We start from the raw sequence: 20386 nt of genomic DNA on the forward strand, positions 1-20386 counted from the left end.
ATCCCCAGCATAACCCCCCAATGTCCTTTGTCTTCCATGTACTAAAGAATCAGTCCCCATACTATTTATTCCACTTGGTCGATTTAGAAAAGGTTATAGTACACACCCCTGAAGAGATATATATATATATATATATATAGATATAGATATAGATATATATATATATATATATATATATATATATATATATATATATACACATAGTAAAACCCCTGGAGATATACATTCAACCCTCCCAAATATGGGGATCTTATATCTGAACAGAAAGATAAGAAGTGATGTATCAAATAAATAAATAGAAATTCTTCCACCTTGAGGTTTCCATATCCAAATAGAAAGAGAAGTGTTGTATCATAATGAACACAACAACTAAGCAAAGATGATAGAACCATATATATAATAGGATATGGGTAGATGTCCAATTTGGACAAAAAGAATAAAAACGCTAAATATATTAGTTACTAGCTGAATATACATACTGTATTAAACTATCTAATATTCCCCTCCTACCACAATCTATAAGGAATATATCACCTAAGTAACGATCCAACTCCTCACAACTAAGAAGAATAAGTTCTATAAAGCAAACAGAATAGCACAGTAAGAATACTACATAGTAACGAATAATATATATAAGAGACCCAAGGCAAGTTTCCAACATACAGATATTCAGGGGTATAGAATCTGTACCACTTCAATGTTTATACTAATGGACAACTCGAAAACCAAGAATAGAATCGCCTATTGTAAATATACTTGCGCACATCACAAACAGATGTATATACATCTAGAAGATTACCTCCCTCTCCAAAGTATATGATAAGACTTATCTGTTATTTTTATTTCTATTTTTTAATCACCGCTGTAATTCTGGTCAATATATACAACAAATGATTATCAACCGCTCATTGTAACGCCCACTGTGACGTCACGACCAATGAGATCCCAGAAATATCGGACTTGAATAAGTGCAGTCTCTAAAGCAAATTAGATTAGAGCTAATTAGTCATAAGCCTAAAGACGATATACATCTAGAAGACCACCTCCCTCTCTAAAATATAACACACACTAGAAAACTCATGTAGTAATTTGTATTTCAGCGATCACCGCTGTAATCCCAGTCTATATTTTCACAAATGACTATCGAACGCCCACTATGACGTCACGACCAATGAGATTCCAGCATTATCGGACTCGAACTAGTGTGGTATATTAGGCAAATTAGTTGCAAGCCTAAAGAATATAAAGGTACAATACAAATCCAAATTAAACATTGGTTAGTACTCATCTTCAAGCAATTAAGACCAAATAAGCAATCGGGAACGATTGATGTTCCGTAAAAAATACCGGAAGTGACGTCACAGAACATGGGGGTAAACAATAACGATTTTCGGACTTGAAGTCCGACATACACTAGGCTAATATGTATTAATCATCAAATCAATCTGCACAACAACTGAGAGCAGAATTAACACCAAATGATATTTTAATTTATACAATTTTAACATACACAATATTGCCCCAAAAAACGGAAAACCGGAAACGAAATAAAGTAACACTTCCGGTCCAGGGGCTTTAAAAGGCTACCACATCTTCCTTACAATCAGTCTTGATAAAGGCCTGCTCCAGGGCCGAAACGCGTTGACCGATTGGTAAGCCTAATTTCATTTTTCCTTTAATGCTAAAAACGTTATTGCACTATGTTGTTTTTTTTGTCTTCCTTTTAGGTTGATATTCATCTGTTAGGAAGTTCACTATTTGAAGATTTTAGGATTCTTCTCTATCAGCATTAAATTGCTGTCACTCAGCCACATTTTTTCACAACGTTGTTTGGATTTCACACTTTTTCACAGCTCAATTTGTGTTTACACTTTTTTGTACCACTACGTTTTATTATTATTTAATTTTTTTTGCTTTTGGAATATCACTGATCGTTTTCATTGTGAGACATCGTATTTTTGAATTGCAATATATTTTTTCCAACCAATTTATCATCATTATTTTTTATTTTTGTATTTTTATTTTTGTACTTTTGATCAACACAGGATTATATTCGGATTTTATTTTCCACACGTAGGATTCGGACACTACCACTTGGTGACATTCACACATAGGATACAAGCACTTTACAATAAATACTCCACAGGATTGATTGAAGCCACCAGGACTTCTTTGCTATCCCCACAATTTAATTTGTTTCACATCCTAAGCACAGTGCGATACTAATGTAAAATAGATTAACCATTTTATATCTTTGCAAATCTATTGTTTTGTATATCATTGCAAGAATCATTGTTTTTAAATTTTTGCAGGATTTATTGATCTATTGTTTTTAATCTTATCGTTAAATTCATATGTATTTATAACAGTTGTTGTTTATCATGGATCCATGATATAGGGGTATATATATATTCTATAGTTTTATTTTTGTATTTTATCTCTATTTTCCTGTTTATATGGTATATTGTATTTTAATTTGTTCACGTATTTTTAATTTGTCCACATATTAAACCATTGTCCACATTGGCATCACTATCATAGACATCAAGATTGTGTTCCTTACCCTATATTGGTTTAAACACCAATTATTTAACATTTTATTTCCCCTCTGCCATCTTTTGATTGGCGCCTTAAGGATTTCTCACATATACTGATCTGCTACCTCGGTGGCTACTAGGTGCCACTACCTTTAGGCTTATAGGGGGCAAGTTGGCGCTGGTCCAAACCCAATCCTACTTAAAACAATAATATAGCTAAAAAGTGCAGTATCAAATACAATTTAATAAATAACACATTCAAAGAAATCTTTTTACTTTCCCGGGCAGGATCTTCTGCGGTGACATTTTAGTTCTAAGGAACACCTGAGTGCAGGAGATCCTGCCCGGGAAAGTAAAAATATTGCTTTGAATACAAGAGTGCTAAAAAGCAGCAATGGTCTTTATATCTTGAGGATTGACGGGTTAACAGGACCGACACAAGCGCTCAGCATTCTGTGAAAACGGATAGCATTGCCGGTATCATTAGAAGTGGCAGTCGAGCGATCAGCGTTCTGTGAGAACGGAGAGCATTGCCGGGATCATTAGAAGTGGCAGTCGAGACAGGGACTCCATTTTACAAGTTACGGTGTAAGTAACTAAAGACACCTTATCCAACTTATTATTGCCACCTGTAATGGGCTTCTCCGTTTGCTTGCTTACAGAATCACTCATTTTATGACCGATCTCAACCGGCAAATAGTCGTCTGGGACTAATATTGACTCTTTTATACACACACACCATTGATTTGGTATTATACTTATAATCTATTTGTTGTACATGTCTATTATTTTGTTTTAGCATGCTTTTTTTATGTGGTTTATGTGTGATTCATTCAATTGTATTTGATACTGCACTTTTTATCTATATTATTGTTTTAAGCAGGTCTTAGTAGGACTTTTTCAAGGAAAAAACCCTACCAGATTAACGCTCTGCAACTTTGTTTTAATTTAATCCACAAAATGGGGACCAGTTTGGAGAAGTCTTGTAGATGGGAATGTGAGGAGGTAACAAGATAGGAGGAGAGAAGGAGGTCATGAGCAGAGCGAAGAGGACGGAAGGGAGAGTATCTAGAGACTAGAGTGGAGATATAGGGGCCGTTTTATTAAAGTGCGGACGGACATGATAAGATGTAGCATATCATGTCCAGGGCAAATCGATAAATGTATCATTGCACAAGCAGTTCATATAGAATCGGGCGGATTGATATCCGCAGCCTCAGAGCAGGCAGACAAGTTATGGAGCAGCAGTCTTTAGACCGCTGCTTCATAACTGCTGTTTCCGGCGAGCCTGAGGGCTCGCATGGAAACACGGGCATCCATTTGGAGCTTGATAATTAGGCCCATAGGGTGGAGCAGTGTTATTGAGAGCATTAAAAGTTGGAGTCAGGATTTTAAGTTTTATTCTGGTGGTTAGACGAAGCCAGTGGCAGAGATGTGCAGCAGATGAGGAGTGACATGTAAGGAACATTGGCCTGGCAGAGGCATTTATTATGGATGGTAAGGGAGATAGATTGCAGCTATGGGAGAGGATGGAGTTGCAATAGTCAAGGTGGGAAATGATGAGAGAGTAGATTAAAGTCTTAGTTGTGTCTTGTGTGAGGAAGTGGCGAATTTTGGAGATGTTTTTAAGGTGGAGGTGGCAGGAATTGGCCAAAGACTGGAAGTGGGGAGTGAAAAAGAGATCTGAGTCAAGTGTGACCCCAAGACATTGGGCATGCAGGGTTGGTGTAATGATGTTATAAACAGTTAGAGAAAGTATGGGGTAGGGATTTTGGAATAAGGGGGGAAAATAAGGAGCTCAGTTTTGGAGAGATGTAACCTAAGGTAGTGAGAGGACATCTAGTATGAAATATTATTAAGACAGTTAGTGACACAAGTTAGTAAGGAAGGGGATGAGTCTGGGGCACAGATGTAGATTTGGGTATCATCAGCATACAAATGGTGTTTTTCCCTCACTTTTTTTCTCCATTGACTTCTATGGAGGAATATGTGAATGCTCACACAATATTCTAGCTTTGGATGTGCTAATCGGGTTACCGCAAGAGCAAAAACAGTTTACTTTCAACTCGGAATACGAGCACAACCTGATGAGCGCAAAAATCTTACTTCTAGTGCAATCAACACTCAAGGGGGAGCGTTAATTAGCACTCCACTCATAATCGAGCCTAAAAGGGGTGTTTTAAATGTAAAAGAGTTTGATCTTTATCTTTGCCAGTATTCAAACTTTTACGGTTATATAAAGGCGGGGTAGTCACAGAATGCCTGTCTGTTGCACAGCATATTGTAATAAAGGAGCAGAATGTCTAGATCTCTTATATGTTAACCTGTGCTTGTCACAGTGCATGCATCTGTTCCTCACCTTCTTCAGCGCTTCTTTGTACAGTTGGATTCTGTTGTGATCATTCATCTCCCCAAACCGTGGCCTGTTCCATGTGATGTGCGCACCACAGTGGCACGCAGGACGCTCCAGCTTCTGACTCTGCTGCTCTGTACTGCCGACCAAGATGAAGACATTAAAACCTATGTATGTACTAAACATGCTGAACTTACAGTACAGTGGTGCTAAAGCATGTCAAGGAAACAAAATGAAACAAATCTGCATTTAAGACACAAATCAAGAACAGGATTTAAAGAAAACATGCAAGTTTATCTTGTGTTTGTTTCATGCAGATATGCTATTAAATTATTATTATAAAGGATTACTTTTTTCTGATTTTTCCCTTACACGGAGGCTGCAGTTCTTAGCAGCTGTAATAATTCTGCTGCAGTGCATGAGGCTTGTCTATGTTCTAGAACTGCCCAATACCGCCATTTACTAATCAGTAGCAGTCTGTTTTATAGTCAAGTGAGGATTCTACACTTCTTTCTGCCACTTCTCAAGTTATTTTTTTATTCTCTTTAACTATATATTTTTTTCTGCGTGCCTTTTTCTGTTCACTCTTATGTTTCTGTCTCCTGGTTTTCCTCTGTCGGCCTGGCTGTCCGTTTTAGGGTCCACCACGGCATAACATGAATCCTAAACAAATGGACCTCAAATTTACTTGGAAAACTAGAAATGTTCTGAAGATAAAAGCCAATACTTCTACTTTCCCAGTGCAACCTTCTGATTTCAGCTCAGCCTACAACTGGTGGGGTAATCACCCAGTTGTTAGCATATGCAGTAGTTTTCTATTAATCTAATGCTGAAGATATATATTGTTCTATAAAATTTTGCACATTCTGTTTAACATGCTGCCTAAAAAAAACAAGCTAAAAAGTGAGTACCTAGCACAAGGGTTTAGTTATGTGACGAACTGTGACTAATAACCATACTTGTCACTTGCACTGACAAAATCAAGTCATTTTGAAACAAAGAATACAGAAAGTGACAAATCCTAGCCCCATTGCAGATATTTTTCCCAGAGGGGGGCAAAATAAAAAGAAAATCCTCTAGACTAGTGTATATCAGTGGCAACATGCATAACAGGAGAGAGCTGATCAATGTACACACAAACTGTTCACCATTGGTATTAAGAGTTATTATGCTAAATATAGTAGTAAAATGTCACCCCATACTCACAGCACTTGAGAAACACATGCACTTATCAGTATTATGAGGACTACATGTGAACAAGCAAAATTAGGTAAAGTTAAAAAAACTACCCCTGGTCCTACGCACACAACACCAGGTGGGTATTACAATCAGGACAGTAAGGCATAAACATAAGCCCTCAAAAGACTTTTTGTTCACATCAGAGACACCTGCAACATATCCACAAAGTAATGTGAACAATTAAACTTTATCATATAACATATTTACTTTTGTAAGCTTTTTCTCCAGCCATGAAATCACACAATATCTGATAAATGCCATAACTGCTTGTGTCTTCTTCATTTGTGTACTCTTTGGGGAAAATGCCAGAAGTTACCTGTCTGTCATGAGGCTGTACCACACACAATAGTCATCTTGATGAGCGGTCAGACATAGCTCCTCCCCCTCCGACACTGGAAACTCCTCAGGCAAAAAGTAGACACACTGCATCCAGTGATCCCTCCACTACAATAAAAGTGAGATACGTTACTGTATGAAACTACTTTATCCTTGGTCATACTCAAATGTTTATAAGGTTGAATAACACATTTTGTCAGAAGTGATCTACTGCGAATAACACTACTAAAGTCAAAATTAAACTTTCATTATTCAGATAAAGCATGCAGTTTTAAGAGACTTTACAATTTACTTCTATTATCAAACGGTGTCTTTTTACATTCACACTTTGAGGCATCAGCTACTACTGAGCATGTGCACAGTGTATACCTATATGAGTCTGTGATTGGTTGATGGCTGTCATATGATACAGGGGGCCAGCGAACTGAAGTACATTTTCAAATGTATCAGGAATAAAAGTATAAGTAAGTGGTATCACATTGTTTTATTATGGACTTGTTGGTTATGCAATTTTACTGTATATGTTGCTTTAAAATAACATTCCAATGCAAACTATCTGTGGGCAAAAGAACCCTTGAATACTTTGCTAAACAAGTCTACAACAAGCCTTTTTTTTTTTTTTTTTTTATAAACTTCAGCCCAGCACAGAAGCACGCAGTGAGTGCAGATCAAAAGAGCATACTAAGCATCCAATTGGTGCTTACACAACATGCATACACTTCTTGAACATTCTCATATTGCATGTGTACCAATCATGCTTACTAAGATTGGCACCTAGTACATACTTCTGAGCAAAAAAGCTGGTCTATTGCCAAACTGGTTAGCAAACTATTTTGGAACTATTTAGGCTCAGAATAATTTGCACTGAAACTTCTCTTTAAATACTTACATAAATACCCGATTTAGTTCCGTTCCTTAAACAAACATTTACACAGAACAAATCTCCTTAATTATAGCTTATGCAGTGGTCTTGATGGTTCACAGTGAACAAGGGTTCAACATCTGAATGATACTAAAACCCTTAGAATACAAACCCTATAGTATGGAGGGCTGATGCATCACTAAACTATAAAAAAAACAGTTTACTACTGCAAATGGTAAGCATCCAGTGCACATAAAATGTCATACACAATTTTATGTAATAAATATAACATGATCAATCTCTAATGTATCAATCATAGTGAATTCTTTCACTGATTATCTAATTAGGTGTATATGACATAATATAGGAGTTGAAACTTTATGTATTTTTTATACAAAGATTTGCACAATTTAAATGGATTGATAGCTATATTTCTTCAGTATTTTAGTCACTTTTTTGAAATTTTGATTGATTGTAGCATTTTACATTTACAACCTATTAAGTGTAGATTTGCTGGGTTTGTAAAGGGACCTTGTATTGCAAAAAGTATATGCCAATCTGCAGCAACAGATAAAAGACTCGGCCAAACACTGGCTGTGTTGAGCTGGGAAGCTGCAGTGCTTGTGGTTCTAAAGTGGGACATATTTGAATAACCATTTAGAGGGGTGAAACAAATGGTGTTCCACAGAGTAGTGCAAACATTACATGTTTTAATGTATTTTAATGCTACAGTGCCCCTTTAGTAATAATAGTTAGAAAACATGATCTCTGTTCATACAGGAACTGGCTGAGAAGTTGTATATGTCCAGCTTGGCTTCATGCTGCAGATGATGGTTCCTTCAGGGTCCATGTCAATGTCCCACCAGGACAGGACAACCTGGGCCTTCCCATTAGCTGGAGCAGAGAAGTGTATAGGGTGAGAGGCTGCAGAGCTGCTGACTTGCTGGCTAAAATCCACCCTGTGGTGCAGAAACACAATAGAGAGGATACACAGAGTAAAAATGCACAAATTGTATGATCCTCTTAATTTCATAAATTAAAAGAAATAAGTTCAATGCAAAGATAAATCTATAGAACAAAAACATAAAATATCATCAGCACCATTTGGGTAACCGTATCCCACAAAAATATCTTGCTACTTTGCCAGATTTTTTTATTTTTATTTAGTCTATTTTTGCTTTGATTTTCTTGGTTTGTATTTACACTTCGCGTCCTTGTCAGTATCTTGTGCAAAATATATTTATCAAATGTAATTCTTCTTTTACTTCTGTTATGTTACCAAAAAAAACTTTGAATCCAAATAAGAAGATAAAAAAATAATATCTTGCTGCCAGAAGATGCAAAAGCCCATGCTTTTTCCCTTTTGCAGCCAAGCTTACATAAATGACTTCTTACCGGAAAATAGGCAGAACGTTGCTGAGAGATTTGAAGTCACCTGGAGACAGCTGGCTCAATTGGACATCACATACAGATGGGGCCCCGGGGCAGCTTTCCATTTCAGGTGGGGGGAGAATATCCTCAGATTCCAAGGGCAAGAGCTTGTTCCAGCTCCACAGCCGACGAGATTCAACAAGCAGGGCATAAACCGTGGCCCGATGTGGGACCGCTTCCCAGTGCTCCTGTGAGTACAAAATAAAAACAATGGTTGTGTTACCAAACTGATCAGCATAAAGCAGGAATAGAGAATAGTATTGACAAATTAATTAATTACCACTGCTGTGTTTCTCTGTGATAAGGTGGGAACCATAATTACAGTAACAAAGCTATTCTAGGCTTGCTTGTTTTTCCATTCTTCTGAATGTTTCTTTGTGGCAGTGCAGAACCTAGCAGTATACAAGTTCTTTTATGATCAGAAAAAAAAAAAAAGAGGCAGTCTTTGCTTCTGAAGTATGATAGTGGTTAAAGGGACACAAGTAAAAATTAAAAGTTTCATGATTCAGAAAGATCATACGTTAAAAAATAAAAAATATATACTTTCCAGTTTACTTCCATTAACAAAATGTGCACAATCTTTTTATAGTTACACTTTTTGAGTCACCAGCTCCAACTGAGCATGTGCCTGAATTTATAGAATATACATATATGCATTTGTGATTGGCTGATAGCTGTCACATGATACAGGAGTGGAAATAGACATAACTTAGAAATTTGTCAGGAAACAAAAACTACTACTCATTTGAAGTTCAGAATCAGTGCAAGGCCGTCTTTAATATTGACTGGACCCTGGGCAAAAATTTCTTGGGCCCCCCCATGCAATTTCGCTCTCCACCCCAACATCCCAAAAAACAACTAAATCAAATTTTTTTTTAATTATTAGCCCAGCAGTGGATCATCCACTGCTGGGCTAATCATTTTAAAAAATGTTTAAATACATTGCAATATGTGAAACTGGACCTAAGCAGAACTAATAAGTAGATAAATATATAAATTCCTCCACTGTGGATTCATTTAATATTCTTTTGAATGTGATTCTAGTGTGAGGTTAGCTGGTTAAAGAGATTTAGGGCAGCCAACAGGAGCAAAGCAAGGTAAAGACTGAGGAGGAAGCATGGAGGTGCAGACAAAAATAAGTTTACTGACTGGAACAGCAGAACTACTATGGGAATCTGTAAAATCTGAGACAGAGAGAAAACAAAAACTATAAAAATAAAACTTACATTAATCTGTGAAGTATCAGCATGACACTATACATCAGCCACAGCAGCACATGTCACTTCTTTGCTAGGAACAAGTTCCCTCTCACCCTGCCCTAGACAATGCTGCATGGGGAGTGGCGTGTGTGCACTCACTTATTCTTCCCACTGACACCTTTCTACAAAGCACTGTTCCCGTAACAAACTTCAGTTAGTTGATCTTAGGGCCACAGCAGAAAGAGCAGGGCTAAGGGGACCAGCAGACAGGATGCTGTCTGTCCAAGGCTGCATGGATACAGTGTGGGATAAGTCACACAGCCTCAAGACTGAAGAGAGCAGTGTATGCAGCTGCACAGATGCTCAAATCCTCACGTCCTTGCCGCTCCAGCTTTCTGCTGCATGCGCCTACAGTCAGCCCTACCCAGAAACAATCCCCACCACCAGAGCAGTGACCTGGTAACAGTGGTAACCCCAGTAGGACCTTTTCTGATGCAGTGGGAATGGCTGGATACCAAGTTAAGGCTTTGCATTCAGTGCTGCACAGTGCACATCTAAAACAGCACATTAATAAAAATACAGGAATGCCTGTGATACTTGGTACCACAGATCTCCTATAGGAGGCGCTAGAAGGCAATGATAGATATTACCAAAAAAAAAAAATGTGCATCTCATAACACAATATACATAATGTAAAAATGTTAAAATTGTGAAATGTGCATCTCATAACACAATATACATATTGTAAAGATGTTAAAATTGTGAAATGTAAAATATATATATACAAACGTAGCACTAGTCGTAACCACTATGAAAATAGATAAGTCCCACAAATGTCCCAAATATCCGTATGATGAACAGGCAGCTCTCAGTCTTCACCCCCAGGGATGATGCAACTTCAATGATGGATAAAAACGTGAAGGCACTCTATTGTGCCTATGGAAGCAGGCTGGTATTCTAGCAGCAAACCAGCTGGCTGTACAAAGGAATCCCCGTTGTGGCCAACGGCACTGGTATCCTGTAGCTACAGGTCTCCAAACGACACCCCTTGCCTGGATCACTTTCTGCGAGCTGGAACTGGAGTAAGGAGGGGAGAAGGGCTGATCCGCCCTTAGGTTACTTACAAGGAGACTGCAACACTGACACCAGACTTGTAAAAAGTGAAATTAGTATTTATTATTATACAGAATAAAAATACCAACAGTGTAACAAATTACAGCTGGGTGTGTTAAAAGCAAATCTCCTCTCAAATACAGAGATAATAGCGACACGTTTCTCGGGGATAGCCCCGTTTCCTCAGGCTTGTATACTCTGACTCCATCTCAATTCCCTTTAAATAGGGCTCAGTAACCATATGTTTTCAATAAACACTCCCCTTCCTTTACACAGACCAATAGTATCCTTCCTTTCCCTGTACACCCACTTGTTGCCGCAATTAACGTTGTACTACTATTTATATATAAAGATGTGATTTCTAATATATTTCTCTGGAGACTGTGTGATATCATGTGATGATTGTGAAATTTCGTGAATATAAGCTTGTGCCGATCGTAAAGAACTTTATGTTTGTACTTATGTAAACAAACTACATCTGTGTTACCTCATTATCCAATCGTGACAGAACTTTTAGGAGGCTTGTATCTCATGCTCTGATTGGTGGACGCCCAAATAGTAAAAAGACTACAAGTACAATGATGCCTGTATATATCACTCGTAAGTGCTGCCGCCCGGAAGTGTAACAGCATAACTGTCCGTCTAGTCTCACGGACCCCCGCACAAAGGATGTGATGTAAATACATAACGCACGGGCTGCATAATTCTCCACCAATAAAGATCAACAATACCGGAGAGAGAATAAACAATTGGATGTGTGAACCAAGCCACCTGATTGGCTACAAATGTGAACTCTCACCATAATGTGTCAAATGTGTGATACATGATAAAACAGCACATGGCAATAGCTTGGCATGTCACATGACACCGGCACGTCTGGCACAGTTTAAAAAAAAAAAAAAAAAAAATATATATATATATATATATATATTTTTTTTTTTTTTTTTTTTTATGGTTCATACCAGACTGCTGATGTGACATGGAACACATACATTCAATCCTAATACTGTCACAGTCAAAAGTACTCTGTGTGTGTGTGTGTATATATATATATATATATATATATATATATATATATATATATATATATATATACACACACACACACACACACACAGAGTACTTTTGACTGTGACAGTATTAGGATTGAATGTATGTGTTCCATGTCACATCAGCAGTCTGGTATGAACCATAAAAAAAAAAAAAAAAAAAAAATTATTTTAGGACTCTTGGGCCCCTCAACAGAAACTGGGCCCTGGGCAGCTGCCACTTTTGCCCTGTGTTAAAGACAGTCCTGAATCAGTGTTATTGCATTGTCTTTTTATAATGCATTTGATGATTATGCAGGTCTAGTGTATTTACTGGTCCTTTAAAGGGACATAATACTCATATGATAAATCACTTGAAACTGATGCAGTATAACTGTAAAAAGCTGACAGGAAAATATCACCTGAGCATCTCTATGTAAAAAAAGGAAGATATTTTACCTCACAATCTCCTCAGCTCAGCAGAGTATGTTCTGTGTAAAAATTTATACTCAGCTGCTCCCAGCTGCAGGTAAAAAAAAAAAAAATGAAGAAATAAACTGCAGCCAATCAGCATCAACAGTGCTGAGGTCATGAACTCTTTTACTGTGATCTCATGAGATTTGACTTAACTCATGAGATTTCATAGTAAACTTCCTTTAAACTGAATAGAGAAATAACATGAGAGTGCACGAGGCTCAACCCCCTTAGCTGTCCCGGGACAGACATACTGATTTGTTGCTTAGAAGTCCTTTACAATGGGATGTGGCTACTGAGGAACTTTTGAGGTAAAATGTCTTTCTTTTTTACATAGAGATGTTCAGGTAATATTTTCTAGTCAGCTTTTTACAGCTATGCTGCATCACTTTCAAGTGTTTCAACATTTGGGTATTATGGCCCTTTAATACAACAGAATTGGGTGTGGGGGGGGGTGTTGTCTTGAAATACCAAGAGGTTTTCAAAGTACACCACCCACAAATAGAGATAAGCTGTGCCGAGTTATATTTTTCTAACAATCATTCATTCTCATGGTTTGAAAATTGGATATTATTAATATGTATGTGTGTTAATTTCTGTCATACTATAAAAGATCTGATGGACTTCATACTACGGTCTGCCTTATATCTAGCCACCTTGGGTTTTGCACCTCTGTCATATGAAAATGGTCTAGAATGGTCTATAGTTGCGTAAACTGCTGTTTATATCACTGAAGCAAAAGTATCTTAAAGGGACAATGTATTGTAAAATTGGTTTCCCCTTAATGTGTTTACAATGACTTGTTCCAGCAGCAGAGTATAACATTTATGAAGTTTCCATTTAGGTTTATTTTTGTATATGAAATAGCCGTTTCTGCTATATGAAAATACAACAAAATGAAATGAGCTTAGCTTGTAGAGAGAGCAGCTCTCATTAGATTATTATTATCTACACAAAGACTTCCTTATTGTATTTCTAACCAATACACAGAAAAGACAATGGAAAATGAACATTTTAATATCCCTCTGTCACACTCCCACTGGGTGCATTTATTATTTCATGTAAACCTTCTAATTTTTCTACAACCACATTTTCAGTATAGGTGGCGATAATACAGGCAAAATCCGCTGTTTCAAATGAAAAAATAAAAAAAGGTAAAATGAGCAGTTTTCTCATACATTTCCCTTGCTTTTCATTCATATCTCTTCATCGATATCTCCCCCCACTCAATAAAGGGAGATAAAACTAATTTTTACATACGGATAATATTTATCAGAAATAGAAAGCTATATTGCAAGGTCTGGGCATAAAAATAAAAACAACTCTCTAGAGTTTAAATTTGAATGCAAGGGACAAATAAATAATTAATTAAAGTATATTAGTAGCTTTTCCACTATGTATTGATTGACCTTGGTATGTCTGCTTTATTAAAAACATATTCTTGGGTGGTACTTCACTTCAGGTGTATTTTTTTCTCAAGAAAATAATAAGAGCATCTTCCTATTGTGTATGTATAGTGCATGTTTCAAACAAGCTAAAGAACAGCAGATTATCACATGCAACACAAGAAGTCATAGACGTGCATTGATAGAAGCCTACAACCGATCCCTAGGGATTAACTGCTTACAAGCTTGATAAAGAAAACTCACATCTATTGGTGAACAGGAACACACCTTCCAAACATTAAAGTTAACACACATTAAAACAGGGCTTGACAAACCCAGGGAGCCACTGACACATTGAAATTAGGCTCTGGCATAGAGCCCCCAAGACACCCATTGTCCTTTCACACTTCCCTTTGGTAGCCACCACCATCCATGGCTAAAATACATCCTGGTGCAGCTGGATCCTTTCTAGTAGACATGTGCATTTGGATCCTTTGTTAGTATCCGAATGCAGAAGACGGCCACTTGTGACATTCGGCTCTTTTCGGAGACAGATTTATTCTTGTGAAAGTATAATACACTAAGATCTGGGTTTGCACACGTCTACTTTCTAGGCATTGCTGCTGTGAGATACAAAGACAAATTCAGCCAAGCAGTCCCTCTAATACCTTGAGTGAAACTTCTTTACCAATGACATGAACAGATGGGTGGGGGAGGAGACACTGTCTCTTGATTTCATGTGCAATGTTGAACCAGAGCGGTCATTAACATGGTGGACAGATTGCATGTCAAGCGTCAGGGACTGTGTGAACATATATGTAGCCATTCTCTGCAGTGCAGCAGATCTCCCTGCAAACAACACTATATACCTCCAGATGAGCCATGAAATACTAAGCAACCCTCTGAAAATAAGATTTGTAAAGCTAACCCCAGACACACATTTCTGCCTATGTAATCCTTGTCAGTGGAGGTCCAGCTATGTCCAACTCAGATCCAGTATAGGGGCTGCCTCTGGTTACCCCATCATGGTTACGGACAGAAAATTCTTTGCAAATAGAACTAGAGAAGTGGAAAATTGCTTAACTATGGAAGAAAAGTGCTTAGTAGCTTACCCTGTTAAATAGTGCCCACAAAGGGTGCAGCCTCCTTACACAATTGTGCTTTACTTTTCCCTACTTATGTATGTAATAGATGTATAACAGAAGCTTTTAGGTTGTTTTTTTTTTTTTACATGGCAGCTTGCAAACTATGCCATACTAAGAAATTCATCTTTCATGCATACATGGATTTTATTATCATACTGGTGCACAACAAACATGCAAGTTTAAGCATTTGCAGAACCTGTTGTGCTTAGTCTACAAGAGGGCACCCATCACTCACCTGCATGAGGTTGAGCTGTGCATGTTCGTAGCTGGGAAGAGCTCCCTCTCCAATCAGCTCTGTGTCAAACAACTCAGTGATCAGGATGTTAGCGCGTCTTTCCATGTCTCCATCTACAAAGTAAAGAGACTGTTGTAAAGAAGGACAACTCTTAAATGCTCAACTAGTCTTTCACCTAATTTTACCAGAACAAAAAAATCTTGATTGAATTAACCCTATTGAAGAGAGGTAACTATGCACAATAAATCAATATTAACACACATTTATAAAAGAAGACTATGCATTCACCTAAACAAGCAACTTATAATTCATATATAAATGTGTGGTAAATTCACCATGCATATGTTTGTTGATAAAAACCTGCAATCGGATGTCTGGGACAAAGAAGGTAGACAATAATTTCACTATCTCTAGTACAACTTGTTTCAAAAGAATGAATACAATGGGTTAACCACCCTATTTAAATAATGACTGTTGTAATGTATTGTATATTTCATATATGTAATTAGGTAAATAATTATGTCTGAGTGTCTCTGCAGTTTGCATAAAGTGTTGGTAATGAGGTTTTTTTTTCGTTTTACAAAGATCTAGCATTGCTCAATGGCCAGCTCAGTAGAAAAATGAGATGTAAAGGACAAGCTATTCCCTTTATAACAAACACTCTTGAAGCAAATATATTTTAATAAATGTTATTTAGAAACTAATATAGTTCTGTGTGTGTTATTTGCCCATCTCTCACCAGGTCCTACTGTAACCTCTGTGGAATGCTTGTTGATAATTTTGATCTTCTCACTGAAGCCGTTTGCTTCAACAATCCTTATTGCAGCATTTGCCATTGGTTTAAAAACCTGGAATAGTAGTGGATGTTAGAAATTAGAATAATGTGTTTGATTCTTCCACCTCTATAGCAGCCACTTTCCCATTCCGTGCTTAAAGATTAAAAACGTCTCTACCACCTCAATTGCATAGCAGAAGTCAGCCCCAGCGGTGACTGCCATCATTGATAGAAGTCCAGTGCCTGTTCCAATGTCCAGAACCACAGCCTCGTGCCCCCGCTCTTTTACCCTGCCAACAGCTGCTCGAATTCCTTGGTAATACTTTTCGTTCTATATAAAATGAAAAAAACAAAAGCACCAAAGTACTAAGGACATGGTTGTCCAAAACAACAAAATATAAATACATATATAAAATTGCACACACAGCATAACCAATGAATGCTTGACACATTTGTATACCACCTTGTATTACTTTATCTGTCTGTGTTCTTTACACTCACCCTGTCCTTGTCATGCAGCATATCGGCATATGATGATCTGCAAATAGATAAAATAAAAAGAATAAATTAAAAGCTAAAATTTGATAGATTTTAGTATCTAAACAATATTATCTGAATATTCTCCATTGAAATTGGTGGGTTTTTTTCACTGTGTACTTCACACAAAGACACCATTCATAGAACAAATGTCCAATATCTCAAACAGCTCACACCTGGCAATTTCCTGGTGGTAATCATAATCTTCATCCTCCTCCAGCCAGTCCATAGACCCAGTGGTGGGGTTTACACGTCCACAAAAAACCTTCATGGTTATGGAAGGCAGCAAGTTCTTGTTACTTAAAATCTGTGATGTAACCTGCACAAAATAAAAAGAAAATCAGTTAAAGGAATAATATAATCATTCAGATAGAGCAGACAATTTTAAGCAAAATTGAAAAGTTCCTTAAAATTGCATGGATTCAGTGTCCCTTTAAGCAACTTTCTAATTTACTCCTATTAACAATTTTTCTTTGTTCTCTTGTATCTTTATTTGAAGGTAAGCATAGGATCCGGACCATTTTTGGTTCAGCACCTGGGTAGTGCTTGCTGATTGGTGGCTACATTTAGACACCAATCAGAAAGTGCTATCCAGGTTCTGAACCAAAAATGGACGGCTCCTATGCTTACATTATCGCTTTTTCAAATAAAGATACAAATAAAACGAAGAAAAATTGATAATAGGAGTAAATGAGAAAGTTGCTTAAAATTACATGCCCTATCTGAATCATGAAAGGTTAATTTTGACTAGACTATTCCTTTAAGGAAAAATGCAAAAAAGAAGCCCAACATACAATATAGTTATTTCACCCCATAAATTATCACTGTGACTTCCGATTTCAGTTTACTAAAACTCAGAACACTAATTTTGTAAGGACCCTAAAAAAAAAACAAACAAGTTCAATTCAAAATATATTTACTATATTTAATTTACTTTTTTAAATGTATTTACATACTGATATAGTAAGGTCAGTTTGGTTCATCTGAGCACTACTTCTACCCATCAGATTTGTCTGACTTATTAAATGAGATTATCAGCCTTACTTACTAGTTCACCAGTTTCCCCTGTTCGATCATCAACTCTCTTTAAAAAAAGTGGGGAACCATGCTGTCCTTGGGGGAGATAGATAGGACTGAAATGAAGAGGAAATAGTGAACAATTAAATAAAATGGATTAAGATAAATTAGAAAAAAAATGTGGTGGCAATTTAAAGGGACACTGAACTCAATTTTTTTCTTTCATGATTCAGATAGAGCATGCAATTTTAAGCAACTTTCTAATTTACTTCTATTATCAATTTTAATTCGTTCTCTTGCTATCTTTATTGAAAAAGAAGGCATCTCAGCTAAGGAGCCAGCAAATGTTTGCTTCAGGACCATGGACAGCACTTGTTTATTGGTGCTGACCAATCAGCAAGGACAACCCAGGTTGTTCACCAAAAATGGGCCGTCATCTAAACTTACATTCTTGCTTTTCAAATAAACATACCAAGAGAATGAAGAATATTTGATAATAGGAGTAAATTAGAATTTTGCTTAAAAATGCATGCTCTATCTGAATCATTAAAGAAATTTTTTTGAGTACAGTGTCCCTTTAAGTGTGGCAGTAGAAATTATGCTAACTGTCTAACTTGCTAGAAGAAAAAAAAAAAAAAAACACAAAATCAGATTTATCCATTCACATTTCAAGATCAATCACATAAGATTTGGCTCATCACTGAATATTCTGACCATGACACTTACTAAGGAAACAGGATAAGCATAAAATCAACAGGATTGGCTAAATTCCCTATATCATAAATTCGAGTGATCATGTATTTTCACTTCATCAAAAGTCCACCTTTGTACTAGTTAGTTTTGCCAACTAGTTCCCCAGTCTTAAAGTGAATGTAAAGTCAGCTTGTTCTCTAAAGTTCTGCGTAACAGTGAATGTTAAATAACATGAGTTTAATTCATCAAATTTTTTAAAAAATTGTAATTACCGTGATTTTTATTGATTATAGCCTTGCACCCGTCATTGTAATCCTCCGCCCGGCATTTTCGCTAACTCTCTGTGATTGTATGCACGATCCTTACAACCAATTACTGGATTAACCACGGGGGGACCAAACCCCTTTCTGTGTCGTCACGCGTCCGTATTGCGCTTGCGTTAGACTGCTCTTCCTACGTTTTACTCAGAAGCTCGTTCACATTTCACATTTCGCGCATGCGCAATTGGATAATTATCGGACCTCATTCATTCAAGAAATCTTATAGCGCTAGGTAAGTTTATTTTAAAAGGGCTACGTATTCGACAATCACATATGAATAAATGGGGGATGAGGATCATATGCTTTGCTTCGCTACCCAACGATAGTATTCAGTGAATGTATTGATTCACTGAATACTATGTTGATTGACAGCGGAATCGGGGTTTGACGCATGCGCAGTGATTAGCAGAGACGGGAGCGCGCATTGCCACTACGTAAACAGCGGGTGGGACCGCTGTATACGTAATGTTGAACAGAATAAGGAAGTTTAGAGTGGGAGGAGCAGGTATAGTCAAAGATCGATATTTAGAAATGTATATAAAAATATTATTACACATTTTATGAGAAAATGAAAGTGGCGTTTTTTTTATTATACTTATAAACTATTGAATTATACTTTCCTAACATACAAAATTTACATTCACTTTAAAGTGAATGTAAAGTCAGCTTGTTCTCTAAAGTTCTGCGTAACAGTGAATGTTAAATAACATGAGTTTAATTCATCAAATTTTTTAAAAAATTGTAATTACCGTGATTTTTATTGATTATAGCCTTGCACCCGTCATTGTAATCCTCCGCCCGGCATTTTCGCTAACTCTCTGTGATTGTATGCACGATCCTTACAACCAATTACTGGATTAACCACGGGGGGACCAAACCCCTTTCTGTGTCGTCACGCGTCCGTATTGCGCTTGCGTTAGACTGCTCTTCCTACGTTTTACTCAGAAGCTCGTTCACATTTCACATTTCGCGCATGCGCAATTGGATAATTATCGGACCTCATTCATTCAAGAAATCTTATAGCGCTAGGTAAGTTTATTTTAAAAGGGCTACGTATTCGACAATCACATATGAATAAATGGGGGATGAGGATCATATGCTTTGCTTCGCTACCCAACGATAGTATTCAGTGAATGTATTGATTCACTGAATACTATGTTGATTGACAGCGGAATCGGGGTTTGACGCATGCGCAGTGATTAGCAGAGACGGGAGCGCGCATTGCCACTACGTAAACAGCGGGTGGGACCGCTGTATACGTAATGTTGAACAGAATAAGGAAGTTTAGAGTGGGAGGAGCAGGTATAGTCAAAGATCGATATTTAGAAATGTATATAAAAATATTATTACACATTTTATGAGAAAATGAAAGTGGCGTTTTTTTTATTATACTTATAAACTATTGAATTATACTTTCCTAACATACAAAATTTACATTCACTTTAATCACTAAATCATCAGATTTACTATCATAAATTGTAAAAAAAAGAGAAACCAGTCATGTTTATTGGAGCTTTACTTTCATTACTGAATCATCAAGCACACTCACTAGAAAAACAGTCTTAGTTATTACATGATCAGGAATAATGTGTTATGGCATCCCTTGAGTACACCTGAAAATACAATTTTAAAATGCTTGCAATGACTAGATAATCCACTAATATGATACAAAGGAATGATAGGAATGATATATTGAACTGTATAGTA

The 20386-nt window shown here is 36.9% G+C and overlaps 1 protein-coding gene across 4 annotated transcripts in view; it reads right to left on the minus strand.

Moving 5' to 3' along the window:
- PRMT7 (protein arginine methyltransferase 7) overlaps nucleotides 1-20386 on the minus strand; it is a 58104-nt gene that overhangs the window by 35852 nt on the left and 1866 nt on the right. For 2 of the 4 annotated variants that reach the window (XM_053700477.1, XM_053700482.1), the window contains exons 2-11: nucleotides 17698-17782; nucleotides 16826-16968; nucleotides 16614-16650; nucleotides 16294-16443; nucleotides 16077-16185; nucleotides 15338-15450; nucleotides 8723-8946; nucleotides 8106-8286; nucleotides 6446-6573; nucleotides 4897-5029 (exon numbers count right to left, since the gene is read on the minus strand). In XM_053700477.1, coding sequence (XP_053556452.1) covers nucleotides 4897-5029; nucleotides 6446-6573; nucleotides 8106-8286; nucleotides 8723-8946; nucleotides 15338-15450; nucleotides 16077-16185; nucleotides 16294-16443; nucleotides 16614-16650; nucleotides 16826-16920 — 1170 coding nt within the window. In that variant the 5' untranslated portion in view covers nucleotides 16921-16968; nucleotides 17698-17782. The remainder of the gene's footprint in view (nucleotides 1-4896; nucleotides 5030-6445; nucleotides 6574-8105; nucleotides 8287-8722; nucleotides 8947-15337; nucleotides 15451-16076; nucleotides 16186-16293; nucleotides 16444-16613; nucleotides 16651-16825; nucleotides 16969-17697; nucleotides 17783-20386) is intronic. The other 2 variants (XM_053700486.1, XM_053700491.1) reach the window with 1 other exon arrangement.

Source organism: Bombina bombina, chromosome 1 (assembly GCF_027579735.1).
Source record: "Bombina bombina isolate aBomBom1 chromosome 1, aBomBom1.pri, whole genome shotgun sequence".
NCBI lineage: Eukaryota > Metazoa > Chordata > Amphibia > Anura > Bombinatoridae > Bombina > Bombina bombina.